General features: G+C 43.4%; 1 protein-coding gene across 1 annotated transcript in view; it reads right to left on the bottom strand.

Annotated features, from left to right (window-relative positions):
- Positions 1–22,928, bottom strand: part of LOC126252388 (trypsin-1-like) — a 208,710-nt gene that overhangs the window by 79,103 nt on the left and 106,679 nt on the right. Inside the window, exon 2 of the mRNA XM_049953281.1 lies at positions 8,018–8,293. Coding sequence (XP_049809238.1) covers positions 8,018–8,293 — 276 coding nt within the window. The remainder of the gene's footprint in view (positions 1–8,017; positions 8,294–22,928) is intronic.

Here is a 22,928-nt window from a genome sequence, read left to right on the forward strand (position 1 = left end):
TCGTAGTCTGAACATCGTCATTGATGGACCAAATTTACAATGCCACTTACTCGTTGATCGCTGTCTCCTGACAAATCCTCCCGGTGCATGATGGAAACCTGATGCCTTGTGTGGGCTGATGTGTGACTCGGCAACTGGCATTTCTCTGTCGAGGCTGTATCCAGTGTTGGTATCAGTCAATCCAGCACATTGTTCCGATAAATTTTCGCATTCCCTAGTCTTCCTGAAAGCATCCACAGGGCAGTTGCTTATAACGGCTGTTTCTGTGTGGGAGCTGCATAGTCTTATGTCTGTGCTTCATCCGCGATTGAGCAGGTGTCTGATTTATAAATATCATTCTTACTGTCCAGCAGCAAGCCCATTCTTCTTCGGCAGTTCCGTAGTTTCACCCCTCCCGGTATGCATTTTTGAAGCTTTTGTGTCTACGCTCCACCTCAGTGCCAGCAGGAGTCCGCGAATTATCAGCACGTATCTCGCTTTTTAAGGCAGGCCGAAATATTCTGAAGCAAACCAGAAGTTTCACACCCCGCCTCTGTAATCCACGCGTTTTTTGTATCTGTGCATCATCCCATTTCCTGCAGAGGTTTACGACGCCGGTTTTTTCCCATTGTCCACCATGGTATCTATTCCAAAGAAAATGCAGGGCATCCACTAGCCTCCCCCTGCGAGGGTTGCAGAACGCCCGCACGTCCACGCTTCCCAGTGCCGTCTCCGTCGGCGGTCCAAGACACACCCCTCGTCCTGAGCCGCTGTCGCTGGGAGGCAGCGAAGTTATTTCAGTGTATAAGTTTGAATGTCCAGGCCTAAATGTAAACTACTAAGGAAATATTCTTTAAATGACCATACAATGCAGAATTTCTCGTCCGGTATTTGTGTGCTTGATTCTGTTTCACGGGCATTAGGGCTTGGTTCAAAGCATGTTTCTATACCTAACAGTCCGTTTCTTAAATCTCGAGAAATCATCAGATGCTACGGAGACTCTGATAACTGTTTCACTCTTAAACAAGCTCATCAAGCTGAACTGTTTATACCTGTCTGTACAACAGTAGGATCGTGACGTCATCAGACAACTGCCTAAGATCGGGGAGTCGCGTCGACGTGTGTTATGGAGATTTTAGCAAGGAATAATTGGCGCTGCTTGCTGTATTTACCATAAGGCTCACAACTTCTCATTTCAGCTTTACTTTTCTGTAAAAGTTGTTTTTGTGTTCTTGAAGGACTAGTTTTTTTTGAAATTATTTTTATGGTTTTGAAGGACTGAAGTAGTAGGTACGTTGGATGGGGGTGGGGTTCTCGGACAGAGTCTTTCGCCATTGATGTAATCGATGACGTCATGTCATTTCTCCTACCCATCCCCCCTCCACCGCCGGCCGTGGTGGTCTAGCGGTTCTAGGCGCTCAGTCCGGAACCGCGCGACTGCTCCGGTCGCAGGTTCGAATCCTGCCTCGGGCATGGATGTGTGTGATGTCCTTAGGTTAGTTAGGTTTAAGTAGTTCTAAGTTCTAGGGGAGTGATGACAACAGACGTTAAGTCCCATAGTGCTCAGAGCCATTTGAACCATTTGAACCCCCCTCCACCGTCTAACATAGATCAGTTGCCCTGTGTGAAAAATGGTGGGAAATTTAAATTTAGAGGGAAGTTAAAATTTTAGTGGTTTTTATCCACTCTCGTGTCAGCAGGGATTTTGCCCTGAATCTAAATTGGCGAGAAATCCAAGATGGCGATCTGACATGGCGACCAGAGCATACTGGCCCTACGATGTTAGAATCCAAGACTTTGAATAATGGGACAGGATCTATGACGTCAAAATCCAACTTGGCTGACATGGAATACTGGCTCTATAACGTCAAAATCCAACACTTGGTCTTCTTGTTCCTTGGCATATTTTACTCTCCACACCTGCTGTTTCTAGAACTTGTTTTATAATGTTTGCAAAGACAGATCGTGATTGCTTGGCACGATCTGGATACTCTTCAGTGTATAACCACAGCGCTGCTTTAATAGTTTGGCGACATTCATCATAAACAGTATTCACGTTTTCGACTATAGTATGTATTCTGAATGTCTCAATAGCTTTACAGGCAAGTTATCTGACTGTTACAACTGCAGAACATAGACTGATGGGCTTCAAGTACACAGGTAAACACAAGAACCATACCTAAATCACATGTATACTTGTATTTGATATACTAGGTCAGACGTGTGTGGAACCTGTTCTCCTGACGGCGGGACAGTGGCTTGCGGCGCTGTTATCTTGGTACTAGCTGGTCAAGTCCTATACGCGTTATATCGGTGAAATTCTTTTAGAAGCTTCTTTTAAATGGTGCGGTAAAGAAGTATTCAGTTCTATTAGAAAAAAGTCGGTGTCTTAATTGGACGACTATAAACGACAATTATCTGCGAACGTCATTAAATTCGCCACATTGTCCGATATAACTTGGCGAAAGCCGCACCTCGATGTATTTATTTATTCTGTCTCACGCTGTACAGATGGTTCCTTATATGCTAGCCCAATGCACTGGATTTTGAGTCTTTAACGTTACCATGGTAGCATTCACGACACGTTTTTAAATACTACCAACGCATCATGTCGTGACCAAAAAATGTAGATGTCCTCAACTGCATTAAAACACAAGGCTGTTTCTTGATTATCCACTACAGCATTTGTAAGGACTAAATTTAAATTGTAACTGTTTTTTGCACACTATTGTATGCGCCACGTATCCTCAGTCGTAGCTTTAGGCTAAACATTTGGTCATTGGTGGGGCCTTGCTTTCTTTATATTCGATTAACTGATGCCTTTATCCTAAAGCGGATTGATCTTTGATCTGGATGAAGGATCTAAACGATTCACATAGCTGCACGTCAGTTTGATTTCCAAAATAATCTTACGTTATTTTAACGTAGGAAAGACTTCTCTTGACTTATGCAATTTACTGTTTTTTTTTCACTTTTCCTTCTCGTTTTAATTTTTCCTTACTTTTTCCTGTTCTTTGCTTTCCAGAAGTACCTTATTCGCGGGTACATTGCACGGTCATCGCAGCCTAGATACGCTCCTACAATTATAGTTGGATAGTTTCCTTAATTATATGGTGATTATTTCCCACTTTTCCTCCTAAAGTAAACAACAAATCAAGACGCTACGCAATTCTCAACAATACAGGGGCCCCTGCGGCTAACGACGCCGTTACTTAGCAACAGTTTGTGACGAGACGACTGGCGAGCTACGTGAATGTGTGTGACTCCATTCTGTGAAGAGTTACGAAAACCATGAAATGCAGGAAGAATATGAAGCAACGGCAGCAGTCAGAAGGTAAGACATCAACTATATGAATTCTGCCAATCCTTGGCACACAATTGGCAGGCGCCAAATCGATTGCATCTTCCTGCGGATGCGTAACAAATTCTCACAGGCATGTAAAGTTAATGAATATGGATGTCTCCAACACTGCAGTTATATTCATAGTAATTAGATTTTGCAAATAATACATCAAGTCTGTTCTCCAAAGTTTATCTCAGGCAGGTTGCGTTGAGGAAGCATTAATTTTACATATATTGTAATTATAGGGAACTCGGAATAAGGTAAAACGTATATTCTCCTACGAAGTTTGTGTGTTATCGCACGCTGCCTCGATGACGAGTTGCCAGAGTTATCTGGTTTGAATCCTGGTACTGATAAATTTGCGTGACCAGAATTTGGTAGCAAAAGGAAGGAGAGGTATTTTTGATCTCATTTTACTGCGCGGCAGGAGGCCCGGGTTAAATCTTTACTATCTGAACTGTTGAATGGATTAGTGAGTATGTGTGACGCCTCCGGTGATGATCCCACCCGACGGATGGTTGCGAACGTCAGTCTACTGTGCTATACAAGAAATCATAGAAACACACATCGCACAAACTTGTCACAGTACGCTGAGGGATTAAGCATTTCTATGCGCCTCAGACACCCAGTAAAATGACTTAAATGTCATGAACGAACAGTCATGCAGTTTTCATATGTTATTTGAAGCGGTTGTAGTCTCTTCTGGTAACTGTACATCGCCTTATTCGTTCGTTACTAGCTCTAAACATTACTTACAATCCGCCAATTGTTGTAACAGTCGCAGCAAAAGCTGTTTCGTTTTTGTTGAGATTTAAGGGTTTAGAGACGCAAGTAACTACATCCTTTCAAGTAGGGTTTTCAGCAAATATCGCTGGTGACCTCTTCAACAAAGAGAAAAATAGAGGGAATATTTGATTGACATCAGAAGCTACAGTTAACGGAAATAGCGTTAAATGCTTCTAGTCAAGAGTTGTTTATGAAAAGGAAAATGAAAAACAGTAGAAAGACGAACAGAGAATTTAGTCGTTAGAGGAAGCCGTGAGGACGGCTCAGTCTATTCCAGAGAGAGGCGCTGGATACCAGAGTCAAAGAGACTAATTTCAGCTGAAGTGCAGGAACAGAGTACTTAGCTCTAGCGATGCGAGCTGCAATTGGTAAGCCGGTCGGGGTGGCCGAGCGGTTCTAGGCGCTACAGTCTGGAACCGCGCGACCGCTACGGTCGCAGGTTCGAATCCTGCCTCGGGCATGGATGTGTGTGCTGTCCATAGGTTAGTTAGGTTTAAGTAGTTCTAAGTTCTAGGGGGCTGATGACCTTAGAAGTTGAGTCCCATAGTGCTCAGAGCCATTTTTTTTGCAATTGGTAATTTGTTCCGTTTTTGTTTCCGTTGCTCGTAGCCGATCGGGTAGTATACGATAGCCAGTGAGAATCGCGGATTTTAATGATTTGTTTCGGCGCAAGATACGACTTCACGCAAGAAGCGATTTCAGTACTTCTACTTTCATAATGAACACTAGGTGTGATTAGACCTCTAGATCTCGCGATAATGGGTTGTAGGGTCGGTTACTGATTTTCGTAGCAGTTTTTTCGTTTATGTTTCTTGGAATATGGTAAGATTTTATTTTTTCATATTTCAGTGTAGCTGCTTTAACTTGCAGGGCGAGACAGCGAGATGGTGCATGAACTGCGGATTCATTGTCCAACAAAGGTTGTACACGAAATGTTCTCGGTCTATGAACCTTGCAGCCTGAAAAGATAGAAATGATGGCGCACATTCGTTGCGCAAATAGACTTCTCTTATTTGTAACATCAGTATTCGTCAAAAAAGTTGATTAGATGGAAGCGGTATCACTATGGGAGACATACTGAAAATAACTTGTTTGTGGATTAAAGAGATGTAGAACCAGTTTCACTGCTGAACACCTGCATTTATCAGATCACGATGTTGACTGTTGCACTTTCTGCCGCGAAGTTTTATTGTGGACTGTGTCAATGGCGACAGGCTTGAGGAGCTGAGTCGGTTGTAGAGACTGGTCAATCTATGTCTGGCAAGGGGAAGAGTGGATGAGGTGATGGGCGCTTGGCGGCATGGAGTGAGCAACCACCTGCTGTTTCTCTGAAGTCGTTCGCAAAAGAACAAAACTTGTTCTCCTGAATGTGATAAGCAATTTCCGATTGTCTTCGGTTTTTTTAAAAGTAGTTTTACACGACTGAGCCTCACCTAACGAAATTTCAATCAGATGATAAACATTTCAAAACTTAGATCGTGTACATTTTAGAGCAAGCTCACTGTGTTGGTACAAGATCATTTTTCTGCGCATTAATTTAACAGCTTTTACTTCAACTAACTATGCAGAGAGTTAAGTGCTACTTGTTTGGATATATACGTGGAGGAGAAAGTGGAATAGCCAGGAAACATTTATTTATGAAGTTCAGAGAACGTGTTTCTAATATTTACATTTCGGAATAATGCAATCATGTCTAGTATTGCTTGTGAAAAATACTTTGTTGATTTTTTTATGAATGGCATGATTTTCGAGTATGTGGTTAGGCATGGACCTAAGAGCACAGCTTAAATAGAGAGTGAAATGAGCAGTAGTCCTTATCATATTTACGGTAGTATTTCTCAAAACTTCTTTCTCTTCTTTTTTTACGAATATTTCGTGACTTTCGAACATGTAATTAAGCAGGAACCTACAGATACGCCTTAAATTTCTGCGAGTGAAACGACCAACAATCATTTTTACAGAACTGTTTATCAATTTAACTTTACCGTTATTTACGAATGTTACTGTTTTCGAGTATGTGGTTGGCAGGAATCTAAGAGCACAATAATAATGCACATAACAATTCACTTACGATATCACAAACCATGACTCCGCAAAAACGCTGCTCACAATGCAGTTCACTCACGACCGCTCCCAATTAGCCCTCTTCATCTATCAGGATTCATTGCGCCGATAGCAGCAGCGCGTCATCGCTGCCTTTTTAGCTGGAAATATTTCGGTTCGTTAACTACATTTCTGACATAATGTACAACATTACAAACGAACGATACCATTCGCTACTGATGCCTGACCCATGTTTCGTCGTATATATTTCCCATCATTCTTGGAGCGGCTACCAACTTCACAACGTAACGTAATGTGAGAGTTAGGTACACTGTAACTACACTCTTACCCAGAATTCGGCTTACTAAAGCAAATATTTTTTTGTATGGATGATTCAGCTGGGCTCCACATACTACACTACTGGCCATTAAAATTGCTACACCACGAAGATGACGTGCTACAGACGCGGAAATTTAACCGACAGGAAGAAGATGCTGTCATATGCAAATGATAAGCTTTTCACAGCATTCACAGAAGGTTGGCACCTACAACGTGCTCACATGAGGAAAGTTTCCAACCGATTTCTCATACACAAACAACAGTTGACCGGCGTTGCCTGGTGAAATGTTGTTGTGATGCCTCGTGTAAGGAGGAGAAATGCGTACCATCACGTTTCCGACTTTGATAAAGGTCGGATTGTAGCCTATCGCGATTGCGATTTATCGTATCGCGAAGTTGCTGCTCGCGTTGGTCGAGATCCAATGACTGTTAGCAGAATATGGAATCGGTGGGTTCAGGAGGGTAATACGGAACGCCGTGCTGGATCCCAAAGGCCTCGTATCACTAGCAGTCGAGATGACAGGCATCTTATCCACATGGCTGTAACGGATTGTGCAGCCACGTCTCGATCCCTGAGTCAACAGATGGGGACGTTTGCAAGACAACAACCATCTGCACGAACAATTCGGCGACATCACAGACAGGAGCGCCTGCGATGGTATACTCAACGACGAACCTGGGTGCACGAATGGCAAAACGTAATTTTTCCGATGAATCCAGATTCTGTTTACAGCATCATGATGGTCGCATACGTGTTTGGCGACATTGCGGAGAACGCACATTTGAAGCGTGTATTCGTCATCACGCGGCGTGATGGTATGGGGTGCCATTGGTTACACGTCTCGGTCACCTCTTGTTCGCATTGACGGCACTTTGAATAGTGGACATTACGTTTCAGATGTGTTACGACCCGTGGCTCTACCCTTCATCCGATGCTGCTATAAACGTCGTCGAACTGTTCGTGCACATGGTTGTTGTCTTGCAAACGTCCCCATCTGTTGACTCAGGGATCGAGACGTGGCTGCACGATCCGTTACAGCCATGCGGATAATATGGCTGTCATCTCGACTGCTAGTGATACGAGGCCGCTGGGATCCAGCACGGCGTTCCGTATTACCCTCCTGAACCCACCGATTCCATATTCTGCTAACAGTCATTGGATCTCGACCAACGCGAGCAGCAATGCCGCGATACGATAAACCGCAATCTCGATAGGCTACAATCCGACCTTTATCAAAGTCGGAAACGTGATGGTACGCATTTCTCTTCCTTACAGGAGGCATCACAACAACGTTTCACCAGGCAACGCCGGTCAACTGCTGTTTGTGTTTGAGATATCGGTTGGAAACTTCCCTCGCGTCAGCACGTTGTAGGTGTCGCCACCGGCGCCAACCTTGTGTGAATGCCCTGAAAAGCTAATCATTTGCATATCTCAGCATGTTCTTCCTGTAGCACGTCATCTTCGTGGTGCAGCAATTTTTGATGGCCAGTAGTGTAGTTGTTCGCCAGGGTGGGGAATATACTCACTCTGTTGACTTTTGGACAAGGCAGCTCGTTTTGTGGTCGCCCTGGTGTCCCTCTGCGTGGTAGCGGTTGCAGCTGTGGTACGAGGCGTCGGTGCACTGTAGGCGGCGGAGGACGCGGCGGTGGAGGCGGAGGAGGCGGCGGTGGGCGGCGCGGAGGTGCCGGGGCAGCAGACGGAGTGGCGCGAGCAGGCCATGGGCTGCTTCCACAGCACGTGCCGGCAGCGGTGCAGCGGCTGGCACACGCCGGACTCGCCGCTGCGCGTGCGGCAAGGCGACCCTGAGGACCGGCCGTACGATTACTCTCAACTCTCACTGATCGTACCAGATAATAGCTCCTCCACTAAAAATAAAGCGAGAGACAGTCGAGCATGTAAGAGGGCGACGATAGCTGTTCGCCTTTGACAATATGGCTATGGCAGCAACAGCTCTGCGTTTATTTTATTTTAATTTTATTTTATATTATAGCATTTTAACATAAAATACACTCTAAGATAAAGAAAACACGTACCATGAAGGCATTATCCGAATGTGACGGAAGATTGGTTTGAGGGGTAAAGGGACCAAACTACAGGGTAATCAGTCCCTTGTTCCAGACGCAAACAAGGCTCAGGGTAAAACAACTCCGAAGGTACGTTTGGTAAAGTAGGAGGTTGGGTGGAAATCTGTAGATGGGATTGTACAGTCTCCGACATAAAAACTGAGCGCCGGCCAGCCGGCACAGAGACTAAGCCCGAGTAGATCACGTAAAGTGGCCAATAAAACCGACTGCCCCTGACAACGCTAAGTCCGGCAGTCTGCATAACCTGGCAACACTGTAAGATGCGGAAGTGTCAGGACGAAGTGTTGTCTACTTCCGAGAGGTTATCGTGTTGTGGGAGCCCGTGGTGTAGTGATTACCAGATTTTTTTGTTATAGGATGAAACGTGGCGGAGGCACTTGGTTTTTTTTTCCTAAGGGGCTTTAAAATAAGAGAGAAAAAATACAATAAAAAAAGGAAAAGGAAGAAAAGAAAAAAAAGGAAGAGAAGGGAAAAAAAGTGGTAAACGTAGTGCATTCTAAACCTGTAGCCGCGAGTTCGCGTCCAAGTGTAGCTAATTCTTTTTAATAACCTTTCGGCCCTCGTCTAAAGTTACGAGTCTGGTTGAGCATCAAAGTTAATTCACTTCACATTCTACCCACCAGAAATAACAAATACTTGCAGAAACAACTCCGCAGGACAGCTCGTGGCTGCGTCGCGATCACAACAGCTTACGCTCGGGCGTTTCCTCGCGCTGCAGCGGCTGCCGGCCGCCGGCCAGACCTCACCCGCCCCCTGAAATCGGGCGCCGGCCAGGTGATAGCGGCGCGGCGCTATCAGTGTGTGTATCGACTGTCATTTTCGAATTTGAAGTTCTAGTTATCATCTTGCAGTTTAGCATTGGATTTTGCAAACTTGAAAATCATTACCTACGGCTGAGCGTTGCAAAATTGGGTCTCAGGTGGAAAAAGATTTGAACTGTGTGTGGAGCGAGTGCTTTTGGGAAAAATGCGCCAGAAAAAGATTTTCTTGTTTCAGCAAAGGTCGTTCTGGCATTAATGATTTTCCACATTAAGGAAGTCTCGACTACTGGTATAATTGATGGGCTACCATTTAACCATCATGCGACATTTGCATTCAACGGGCAAGGTTCAGAAGTTTGGTGTAAGAGCACGCAGTACTCCAATTCGAAACAACAAAAAATCAACGGAGTGACTATTATTACAGTTTTGCTTAAACGTCATCAGGTCGCTCATTGAACATTCCTATGCAGTACTGTCACTGGTGACGAGTTATGATGCCTGTATCGTTAACTTCCTAAGAAGGAATCAAAGGCTGAACCCTACCAAAAGACTTAAACTGGAACAAAGAGTAGTGTGAAATAATATTTTCCATCTGACAGCTCCAAAAGTGTGTTTTGCACTACGGTGTGTGCATCACAGCTGGAATTTGTTGCCAACAATTAAGACACATTTCGGTCGCAGTGTAAGAAAATCACCCGACAAAACTACATCACGCGTACTACTGTATGATAACGCACTCTGTTGATTTGAGAAACAGAACTACCTACGAAATTGATAGCTAAGTCCTCTGTCAGGCACTTTTACTGATAAGGAAGTCATCTCTCAGGCACTTGTCCCCCAGATCGTATACTCGTAAACTTTTGCCATTCCCGCTCTTGATCGGTCAACCGTCAAGGCAATTCGTTTATAGACGAAAATGCTCTTCAAAATTCACTGGTTTAATGACATCGTTTGAATTAGTAGGTTTCTACAGGCGTAGAATTTGTAAAGTACTTAACCATTGTCAGATTGTTTTAGATATTGCGAAAGAATGTACTGTTGATGATTAACTTCTCTTTGATGATTACTCCTGTGTTCAATAAACTAATGGAAAACTCAATTGAAATATTCACTGTACTAATACAAATTGCAGTTACTGCAGAAACATCACGACGGCAGCCTATCTTAATACAGAATTAAGTGTCTGTAAGACGATTGTGCCTATTTTAACACGAATTAGTAGGATATTACAGACTTTTGACTTCGCAAACGTCTGTATTTACTTCGTGTCCTGTACCATACTCATGTGTTATGAAAATGTGGCAGTTCATAGATAAAATTATGTATTCGCAACAACAACAAAATATGTCGGCAGAAAACAAAAGCGGCATTATGAATTTTACAGTACCATAAGGTTTTTGCTCTGACACTAAGAGCTACTGAAAGTGTCAAGACGAATTTTGCCCGAGCATTGTCTTATGATTCCCTTATTGAGTTTCTATCTTCCTGCTTGTAGCTATGTTACAAAAGAATTAAAAATATGGCTTTCAGCGAGTCTCGAAAGGCGAACGAAAGCAGCTTGCACCTGGTAGGCAAGCACGTTATCTCTTATTTTTATTTTTTATACTCTAATTTTTAAAATGTTTGTTTTTATTTTTACTTTTTTGTATTTATTTTTTATTTTTTGTAGTGTTAAGACCTCTTCCACTTCATGCGTTGGCCCCCTATCACCCATAATGCCCCCAAACCTATCTGACCTAAAAAGAAAAACAAAGCTAGTGCCACCGCCACTGTCACCCTAATGCTAACGAGGACGGTCGTGCGCCACCACTTCAGGCTCTGCTCACGAACAAAAATTAAATATACCTCTGAACATTTTATTAAAAAAAGAAAAGGATAAAGGAAGCAGTACAATACTTTACTATATTTTATTTGTTGTTCATTTTGTTCTTTTGTTTTTATTTGTAATTATTTTCTGTTCTATCTTTTTTTTCTCGGAGGTGTCCACAGCAGCCAGACGGCGGGATGTCCTGGTCGTCTTCTCGTCCAGCGAGGGTAAAACACCCTATAATTACCGATGGTGTCTCTCATCAGTCCATCATGTGCTATATCTCAGTCACTTCTCACACCCGGTACACCCCAATGGTCTGCAGGGCGCGTAAACAACGACCCCAAATAATTCGCAAAGAGCGTACCATACGACGCTTTGCGCGGTAAAATCGTGTAGTTACTCGTTAAATAATAGCAGTAATCTAAGAACCCTGCAACGTTCTCATTAAAGGAGTATGACAATGCCATACCCTTAACCCACACCGTGACGATATGACGATTAGCAGGGAAGAAAGTGATTTCGTGATGGGCCTCGGAGCTAACGAAGAGGTGCGGCATATGTGTCTTACTTATTGGCCCAGTAGCCCCTATGACAGATAAATCGCAACATAAGAGACGAGAGTAGTCGTATTTCCCGTGTGAAACGATTTTCGTTGACTCAGAAGTATTAACTAATATCCTTATATCACATCTCACTATCCAAATTATTCATAATATTCAATTGAAATGACACGATAATATCAAGTGAATTTAGCAGGATACTTCTGTGCCATCAAGGAAGTAACTCGTCGGTCACAGAGTTGCCAAACATATTCTGCGTTGTTGCCAAGTTTCAGTTATACCACCAGGAAGGATACCAGTTTATGTGTTCTGTGAGTGACCTCTGAAGTGACTATAGCTTCGTCTCAAAGTTGTGGGTGGCAAGGGCCGGAATATCCTCATCATATGTCAATGAGTCTTATTTGCATTTGTGTAACTAGGTTGTAATACATCGATGCACTGTGTGGAAACGAAACGTCATAAATTAATAACTGCGACAATTATTTGTGTTTTACTCTCTTAGTCGGACCGAAATCTCGAAAGCGTATCCACAATTTTGGGGCTTCTCCAGTGATTGAGTTGGCAATGTATCTTTGCTATACAATATTATTATAGAGATCACTATCATTGACACACCCGCCAGAAGACAGGTATGACCTGACTTCTGTTGTCAGCTTTTCTGACGGATATTCTGCCGTTGCTCGAAATGTGAAGACTTGGTGAATTCGAATATTCCATATTGCGAAAATCTGATGTTTCTATTCTTCCAGCACTAACATTCAAAAAATAGTTACAAAAAGCGCCAGAAAAGCGCCTGTGAACCAACAATTAATAATGCAGTCATAATTAGTGGAATCTGATAAACTCCATCAGTCATCTGATAATTGTGAACAACTACTTTTTTCATCTGCACAGCTCCGTAGTATGAACTCAAGGGTTTTGTAGGATTTCTATACTTAATTTCGTTGTGATCATTTCAATGACAGTAGAGGAGGAGCAAAACCATCCGACTTGAAATATAATTTTCTAGAGGGATTTTCTTTGGCTACAGTTGTAGCACATCCAGTGAGGTATCAAGAATGCGAGCATTCACACAGCCTTGTTAACCAATTAAATACCGAAAAACAGATGTCCAAACTGTCACAGGGCGTTAAAATACTCTTGGTGTCTTTTCTTTCGGACATGTACGAAAGAACAGATACCACACATATATGCATACACAGAGTGTTTCAGGATGAATAGTAGACATTTTAGAAGGTGGTAGTATAGATTAATTGCATAAAAAATTACATATAAATATGTCAACTTTTTACTGAATACAGTGATCCAGCTGTTAGTACGCAACCCTAACAAACTCAAAGCATAGCCAAATAACTTTCAAAGTTGATTTTCAAAAATTCGCCACCAACTTCCATGTACTTTTGACTTCTCTTAATAACACCACGTGTAGCTCTTCTAAGGTCGACTTTGCGTTCTTTTATGGGGGCTGCACTATTGATAATGCGAACAATCAATTCGGCTCGTGGGTTTACTTTTTCTTTGTAGACTTCACCTTTTAACCATCCCCACGGGCAAAAATCCGGGGGCCTTGGTGGCCAAGAAAAGCGCCGACATCTACTGATCCATCTTCCGGGAAAAGTTAGGTTTGGATCGTGTGTCACCTGACGACTTGAATGTGCAGGAGCCCCGTCGTGCTGGAGGAACATACGCATTCTTGTAGCCACAGGAACCTCTTCCAATAATGCTGAACGCTAATGACCATAGCAGTTTTGCGCCCTAAAACCAAACAAAAAAAAAATAATGCTGAACGCTCATTTTCGAGGAAGTGTAGCCAACTGGGCTTGTAAGGACCAAAAAACTAAACGAAAATGCATTGAACCCAGCTGCATGTACTCAATAAAAATTGGACACATGTAATATGGCATTTTTTCTGCAATTTGTGTATACCATCACCTCCTACAATATTTAATATGCCGCCTAAAACATCCTGTATAATTATTCAGGTCTCGATGGACCATCGAAAGTTTTTAGTGCTAGACGCACGCCATCGTCCAAACCCTCGCGGGGATACAGTGTGGCTGCGAGCAAGTGGAATAATGGACGGCGGGGTATCGCGTATGTGGTATGCGGCGAAGACAGGAATTCGCATCGGACGAGGTGCGTGAGTAGATAGGTCCTGAAGGGAGGTTGGCCGTTGCGTCCCGATAGTGAACGCTCAGCGCGTCTGCCTATTAAACAGGAGGTCCACGTTCGAACCCCGGTTGGGCACAAATTTTTACCTGCGCCGTTGCTGTATTTCAACGTTTTGTGACAGTGTGGACGTCTGTCCTTCAATATATAAGATGCAATTGTTTTTTGAGGCAAAAAGTGGTTCAAATGGCTCTGAGCACTATGGGACTCAACTTCTGAGGTCATTAGTCCCCTAGAACTTAGAACTAGTTAAACCTAACTACCCTAAGGACATCACACACATCCACGCCCGAGACAGGATTCGAACCTGCGACCGTAGCGGTCTCGCGGTTCCAGACTGCAGCGCCTAGAACCGCACGGCCACTTGGGCCGGCTTTTTTGAGGCAATACACGTGATTTGCGAACATTTGTCTTACCGTCAACGTAACGGAACTTCAACGGCATCCATTCCTTAGTGATTGCTTTGTGGTGGTACTAGTGGCCGAGCGGTTCTAGGCGGCCTCGGGCATGGATGTGTGTGATGTCCTTAGGTTAGTTAGGTTTAAGTAGTTCTAAATATAGGGGACTCATGACTTCAGATGTTAAATCCCATAGTGCTCAGAGCCATTTGAACCATTTTTTTGTGATGGCGCTAACCCATGTCACATAAATGCAAATCAGATTGTAGCGCATATTTAGTCAAATAACTAATGGTCAGGATACAAGTATTTACGAACAGTAGAAGCACGATTGCAGCGAGCTGATCACTTAATGAAGTGCAACATAGAGTACCTGTTTAGTTGCATAGCGGACAATAATATTTGTCAAGCAATTCACTGCAGAATTAATGTAATACCCGCACGATGATCTCTGTAGTCATACTATATCATTCGCAGCTCGCGAATGGAGTACTATGTTCGTTAAATCACGTTACTCAAGCTGATGTCAAATAAAGAAAAGCGACGACGCCACCACACTATCTTCACTTAGGTGGTCAGCGCTAAATAATGTGCGCCACCGCCGGCCGGAGTGGCCGAGCGGTTCTAGACGCTACAGTCCGGAACCGCGCGATCGCTACGGTCGCAGGTTCGAATCCTGCCTCAGGCATGGATGTGTGTGATGTGCTTAGGTTAGTTAGGTTTAAGTAGTTCTACGTTCTAGGGGACTGATGACTTCAGAAGTTAAATCCCATAGTGCACAGAGCCATTTTGTGCGCCACCATTAATGTTATTGTAAGCAGTTTGACAGCATAACACCACCACATCCACTGGCAGCCTGTACTATTATCATCACACAGTTGTTACTCGCAGTGATTACAAGTTGCTGATGTTTGTCAAGAATAGCGGAAAGTGCCTCTCGACTGTGAAGTTCCATTTGCATTACGCCTAGGACGGAGAGAATCCTAAATAACAGTAAGAGGGTACCCAGCGAAGGGAAGAGTCCACGAACTGTCTCGAGTACTTGTAGTTTGATATTAATGTAGTTCCCGATGGTTTCGCACTAACGGATTCTTTTGGCTATCGGAATACTCGCATGAGAATTATGAAAGTGTAATTGCTAGAACACTCAACTAACTTAATAACACCTCATTTTGGATTGAATATGACTCCGAAAGCGACGTTAATTTGACGTTTCCGTCCGTCTCCTGATGACTTACTGAATGAAGTCAGAAGTGCAGTCACAATTTTGTTGCCTGCAACATGAATTCTGTGAAGTGTTGTGGCAGCTGGCAGTCATTTCTGAATACAGACAAGTGGAAGTATCTTCACTGCTCTAGGGGAACTCTTCTCTGTTGCTTTTTCCATACTGTAATTTGCGAAGTAACATGAGGCTCATTCTGCTGAAGAACTTGATGCCCGCAAGTCCTTAAATAAGTATCTGCTAGTGGTAGTAATGCATGAAAGAAAACAAACTTTTGGACAAAAGAATGGAGAGCTTCCTGCTTTTTGCGTTTCCGATAGGGCCTACGATAAGAATCTGGTGTCACATTGTACTTCAGAACCCTAAACTGTTTAATTTCTCACTTCATACTAAATCTGGGCGTTGATATGAGAGGACGAAATGAAGTATATGCTTCCAAAACATATTTCCGTGTGTGCATGAAAGCTCTGCAGTTAATTTTTGTGTGTTGGATACATTTTGGTGTCACCTCATATTACTTTGTGAGAAGGTTCCTATTTTCTTGGGATTCAAATAGAGTGGACATTTCATAACTGGTTAATATTCTGGTGACTAATGACATGATACCCGTTCCAATTGCTCCATGGCACCTGTGAGTAGAGTCTCACGTTGGTTACTATGGTTACTATAAGAACACGCAGGCAGTGAAGTCCGCTCACTGCAGTCAGAGCCAAGGTGATTTCTTCCTGTTTATGGCGAAGCGTCTGCTGCAGTGTCCACGCTTAACCAACAAACAAATCGCGGCGGCACTGGGCACTATTACTCGCGAGCCGCGACAAGAGCGCACTGTCTCTGCTAACGATATTACGGAGTTAATACTACTTACTTAACGTAATGTGCAGAATATGGGTTGGGTAAAAATTGAGTTTCTAGTAACTAGCTATTGCATTAAAATACGACACACACACCACACACACACACACACACACACACACACACACACACACACACACACACAGAGAGAGAGAGAGAGAGAGAGAGAGAGAGAGAGAGAGAGAGAGAGAGTCATTGATTCCAGTGAAAGTGACGACTGCTGTCTGTCTGTTGAACACCACATGCGCCAATCAATTACGCAGATACACTGCGACCGAAAGGTGTCTCAGTGGTTGGCAACAAATTCCAGCTGTGATGGACACACCCTTGGGGGAGAATTCGTAGTGCAAAACACATTTTTGGAGCTACCAGATGGAAAATATTATTCACACCACTCTTTTGGTAGGCTTCTGCATTTCATTTATTAGGACGACGGTTCAATCCCGCGTCCGGCCATCCTGATTTAGGTTTTCCGTGATTTCCCTAAATCGCTCCAGGCAAATGCCAGGATGGTTCCTTTGAAAGGGCACGGCCGACTTCCTTCCCCATCCTTCCCTAATCCGATGAGACCGATGACCTCGCTGTTTGGTCTCTTCCCCCAAACAATCCAATCCAATCCAATCATTTATTAGGAGGTTAACGGTACAGGCATCATAACACGTCACTAGTAACAATACTGCATAGGAATGCTCAATGAGCGACCTGATGACGTTGACGCAAAGCTGCAGTAATAGTCACGCCATTAATTTTTGTTTTCTTCGAATTAGAGCATGCAGTACTCCTACTCCAGATGTCATGAGCCTTGCCTACTGAATGCAAATGTCGCACGGTGGTTAAATGGTAATCCATCACTTATATCAGTAGTCGAGACTTCCTTAATGTTGAAAATCATTCATGCCAGAACGATCTTTGTTGAAACAGTATCTTTTTTTGGCGTGTTTTTCCCAAAAGCACTCGCTCCACGTACAGTTCAAATCTTTTTCCATCTGCGACCCAATTTTGCAACGCTTAACCGTAGTTCATGATTTTCAAGTACTCAAAATCCAATGCAAAACTGCAAGATGAAAACTAGAACTTCAAATTCGAAAATGGCAGTTGATACACACACTGATAGCGTCGCGCCGCGCCGCGATCACCTGGCCGGCGTGTAGCGTCTGGCTGTTGCCCAGTAGCCGCTGCGCCGCGAGCAAATGCCCGACTATAAGCTGTTCTGATCGCGGCGCAGCCACAAGCTGTCCTGCGGAATTGTTACTGGAAGTATTTGTTATTTCTGGTGGGTAGAATGTGAAGCGACTTATCTTCGATGTTCAATCAGACTCGTAACTTTAGACGAGGGCCGAAATATCGTAAAAATAAAAAGGGAGACACAGTTGGACGCGAACGCTTGACTAAATTTAAAATACAGGACTATTACCACTAGACCACGGGCTCACACAACACGACAGCCTCTCGGAAGTAGACAACACTTCCTCCTGACACTTCCGCATCTTACAGTGTTGCCAGATTGTGAAGACTGCCGGAATTAGCGTTGTCAAGGGCGGTCGGTTTTACTGGCCACCTTACGTAAACTACTCGGACTTACGTGGCGGCCGGCCGGCGGTCAGTTTTTATGTCTGAGACTGAACATGTACAGACAAACAAATGATTACAAATTCCGAAAAAAATGGATGATTTATTCAAGAAATGAGCCTTACGAATTAAACAAGCAGTTATTCGTCTAAGCATTGATTGATAGAGTTGCTGGAAGTCCTTTTGATGGATATCGTGCTAGATATGTCCAACTGGCATGTTAGATTGTTTAAATCCCAAACTTTTAGGAGGGCCTTGCCCACAATTCTCGAAACATTCTCAGTTGAGGAGAGATCCGGCGACCTTGCTGCCTAAGGTAGGGTTTGGCAACCACCAAGTCAAGCAGTAGAATTTCTCGTCGTATTCGGGCGGCCATTATTTTGCTGCAATGTAAGCTCAGGATGGCTTGCCATGAAGGGCAACAAAACGGGATATAGTATGTCGTCAACATACCACTGTGCTGTAAGGATGCCGCGGATGACAATCGAAGGAATCTTGCTATGAAATGAAATGGCACCCCAGATCATCACTCCTTGTGTCGTACTGTATGGCAAGTGACAAAAAATGGCTCTGAGCACTATGGGACTTAACATCTGAGGTCATCAGTCCCCTAGAACTTAGAACTACTTAAACCTAACTTAACCTATGGACATCACACACAACCATGCCCGAGGCAGGATTCGAACCTGCGACCGTAGCGGTCGCGCGGTTCCAGACTGTAGCGCTTAGAGCCGCTCGGCCGGCAAGTGACAGACTGGTCGGTATCCCACTGCTATTCAGGGCGTCTCCAGACATCTTCGTTGGTCACCTGGGCTCAATTCGTAGCACATTCTCATCACTGAGGACAATTCTACTCCAGTAAATGAGGTTCGAGGCCGAAGAGGTGTCTGGAGACGCCCTCGACAGCGGTGCGATACCAACCTGGCTGTAACTTGCCATCCAGCCTGACACCAGGTATGATGGCCTGGGATGCCATTTCATTTCATAGCAGGACCTCTTCGGTTGTCATCCATGGCAGTGATGGCCTGGAGCCCCCACCTGGGGAAGTTTGACCGCCGAGTTGCAACTCTTTTCAGTTGACGTCACGTTGGGCGACTTGTGTGCCGGTTGTGATGAAATGATGAGGACAACACAACACCCAGATTCAGAGCGGAGAAAATCTCCGACCCGGCTGGGAATCGAACCGAGGCCTGCTGCATGACGATCAGTCGAGCTGACCATTCAGTTAAGGAGGCGCACACTTACAACTCTGTACACTTTGCACGACAGATAATGTTATTGCGGGTACCACTGTGTAATAGACGTCTATGGGCTTGAAGTGGACCGTTAACCCACACGTCGTGCTCGACCTCCTGGTCATAATTCGACCCCAGGTCCCCGCTTCGCGACAGTCCTATCGACAAAAGAACTGAGTGACAAATCAGTTATTTGCATGCATACCACCTAAACACAGTTATTTTTCTGAAAGTCTTCGTGAGAATAATGAAGAAAAGAAGGTCCAGGACTGCTCTATTAACGTTGTGACTACACTTAACAAAATATATGTTTCTCCCTTAGTGTTTTGACACAAATTTAATTGTAGTTCGCGACATTACCGTCACACGTACCTATGTGATAACTGATTCATTCTTGCCACCATTTAATGGATAATTTCTTTTAGAGTTTACTGGGCAAATTTGCAAGGAGGAGAGCCACCCAACTAGTGTGGATAGGCCCGTTGTTTCGCTCCGAAATTGGTGTATCCATCGAACTGAGTCGCCCTCCACCGTGCTTGGCGCCAACCAATCGATGGGAAGCTGCTCCATTGCAATACGAACCTCTTATTTGTTAAGATGATTTTTGAACGCCACGGGTGGGAAGTCTGTGCAGCGTTCCCCGTTTTTTTTTGTGAAATAAGCGATATTCTCGTCCGTCACAATGGCAACAGCATTGAGTCGTCCCCTCCATATAGGTTTTTTTTTAAGTAAAGAGAGATGGAGAACCATTCGATCGCCGCTTGCCGTGTTGGTCACTCGTCTCCCAGCTGCCTCTGGCTGCCCGATTTGGTGATTGTGAGGTAATGTTAATGTCGCAATTGCAGTAATGCGATCGATGTTCCGAGCAGGTCGCTACTAGCTTATTTTGTCACGCTACTTGTGTTGCTTAATTTGGTTTGATTTTGCGAGCTGCCCAGACGAGCAGATCTTGTTGCGCTCTCTCCATATACTCTTCCACACTTGGTTCCTCCTCGTATTGTTAACGGCATTTTGCAATTTGAGTTATAGAGAAATTTTTCTCTTAATTTTTTGTGACTTTAGTGAGCCATTAGAGCAAATAAATATCCGTTTACTCTCAGTCTTGACTTATTCTTCAAAATTCTTTACATTGACTTACAACTTTTACATTGTTAGGCGACCCGGTAATTTTACTCTCTCACTGTGATGGCATTATCGTTGTGAACGGTGGGCTGACTCAGCGATAACTTATACTAAGAATTCAGAGAAGAGAACTAGTATTACACTCGCTCGTCGTGTATGAACTGGGTCTCAGATTTCAAGTTTCTTTATGAAAGAATTTTTAATTTTCTAGTATTCTGTTTCCTAAAGTAAAAGGAAATGAACAAGGAAGTTTGGAAACATTTTATGTTTTAATTTAGTCACTACAGAAAAAAACTGACATTTTTACGCTTTGCATTTTTAAGGTTGATACCGTAATATCTTTATTTCTTATGTTTAGCGACTCTGGTATAGTGTTCTCGTAAACGTGAGATATCTGCTCAGTTTTCGAGGCACCTTTTGACGAAGAGTGTTAACCCACACTAGTAGAGGCAATATTAGAAGTAAATATTTTAAAGAACTTAACAATTTTCTCCCCGTTTAGCAAATTACATAGCTAAAGAACAGTGCAACAATTCATAGAAAAACTTACAAATAATTCCATTGTGATTTACGAATTACAGATGTAACCAAACGTGCAACATCCACTAATTCAAAAATACTCTCTCGCGGGTTAGCTCTTACTTCAATTGACCCCTGCAATTAGCAGTTCAGAACAACATCCATCAGGTCACAAAATTTGAACTAAGTGTACTGTTGTTGTTGTGGTCTTCAGTCCTGAGACTGGTTTGATGCAGCTCTCCATGCTACTCTATCCTGTGCAAGCTGCTTCATCTCCAAGTACGTTCTGCAACCCACAACCTTCTGAATCTGCTTAGTGTATTCATCTCTTGGTCTCCCTCTACGATTTTTACCCTCCACGCTGCCCTCCAATACTAAATTGGTGATCCCTTGATGCCTCAGAACATGTCCTACCAACCGATCCCTTCTTCTAGTCAAGTTGTGCCACAAACTCCTCCCCAATTCTATTCAATACCTCCTCATTAGTTATGTGATCTACCCATCTAATCTTCAGCATTCTTCTGTAGCACCACATTTCGAAAGCTTATATTCTCTTCTTGTCCAAACTAGTTATCTTCCATGTTTCACTTCCATTCATGGTTACACTCCATACAAATACTCTCAGAAACAACTTCCTGACACTTAAATCTATACTCGATGTTAACAAATTTCGCTTCTTCAGAAACGCTTTCCTTGCCATTGCCAGTCTACATTTTATATCCTCTCTACTTCGACCATCATCAGTTATTCTGCTTCCCAAATAGCAAAACTCCTTTACTACTTTAAGTGTCTCATTTCCTAATCTAATTCCCTCAGCATCACCCGAGTTAACTCGACTACATTCCATTATCCTCGTTTTGCTTTTGTTGATGTTCATCTTATATCCTCCTTTCAAGACACTGTCCATTCCGTTCAACTGCTCTTCCAGGTCCTTTGCTGTATCTGATAGAATTACAATGTCATCGGCGAACCTCAAAGTTTTTATTTCTTCTCCATGGATTTTAATACCTACTCCGAATTTTTCTTTTGTTTTCCTTCAGTGCTTGCTCAATATACAGATTGAATAACATCGGGGGGAGGCTACAACCCTGTCTCACTCCCTTCCCAACCACTGCTTCCCTTTCATGTCCCTCGACTCTTATAACTGCCATCTGGTATACTGTATACACTCGTATATTGTAATGTTCAATGTAAGACCCGTTATTAGACTACGGCAGCTGTAGTATGTTCATGGTAAGGACAGTCCATTATATTCATATTGTGGTACCAAAGGATGTGCTAAGGCCCAACGGTAGTGAAGGTATATTTGCAACATCTTTGCGGGGTAAGTGAGAGACATTTAAAGAGGGAAAACAATGACTTTGGGTTAATCGCAGGGATTATGTACATCTACGTAGATGTACATGACCAGTCTCGAATTCACACTTAAGAGCCTGGAAGAGGGTTCATCGAATCACTCAATCTGTTCTCTACCGTTCCACTCCTCAACAGCTCGCGGGGAAAACGAAGACTTACATTTTTCCGTGCAAGTTTTGATTTTTTTTATTACTATGTTCATCTCTATGTAGATAGCGTTAACAAAACATTTTCGCGTTTGTCGGAGAAAGTTGGAGACTGAAATTTCATGTAAACATCTCTCTGCAACCAAAAACGCCTTTGTTTTAATGATCACCACCTCAAGTCACGTATCAATATCCATGACGCTCTCCCCTGTTTCGCGACAATACAAAACGAGCTGCTTTTCTTTGAACTTTTTCGATGGCTTCCGACAAGCTTACCTGGTAAGGAACGAATTTAATAACGGTACTTAAATAATTTCCAACAGCATGCGACGAGACAGCATTTTCTATTTTTCTAACGCTTGAAGTGTGTGGGGGAACGTGAGCAGCAGAATAACGAAAAAGAACACGTTCCGATAAACTGTCGCGTTCAGTAAAACAGCTTTCACTAAAGCGACCGGAATACTATCAGCTTCTGATTTACCGTTTGCGTAGAAGTGCCGCTATGTCAATGTCTGAAGGCTTCTGAACAGATAAAGGAGTTCGGATTTCTCTGGTGGACATAAGTCATACACGTAACACGCCAATACAACTCGCTAGGCTATGTTGAAACTGCCAACAGTACGTGACACGACGA

The sequence above is a fragment of the Schistocerca nitens genome, chromosome 1 (assembly GCF_023898315.1).
Source record: "Schistocerca nitens isolate TAMUIC-IGC-003100 chromosome 1, iqSchNite1.1, whole genome shotgun sequence".
Classification (NCBI taxonomy): Eukaryota; Metazoa; Arthropoda; class Insecta; order Orthoptera; family Acrididae; genus Schistocerca; species Schistocerca nitens.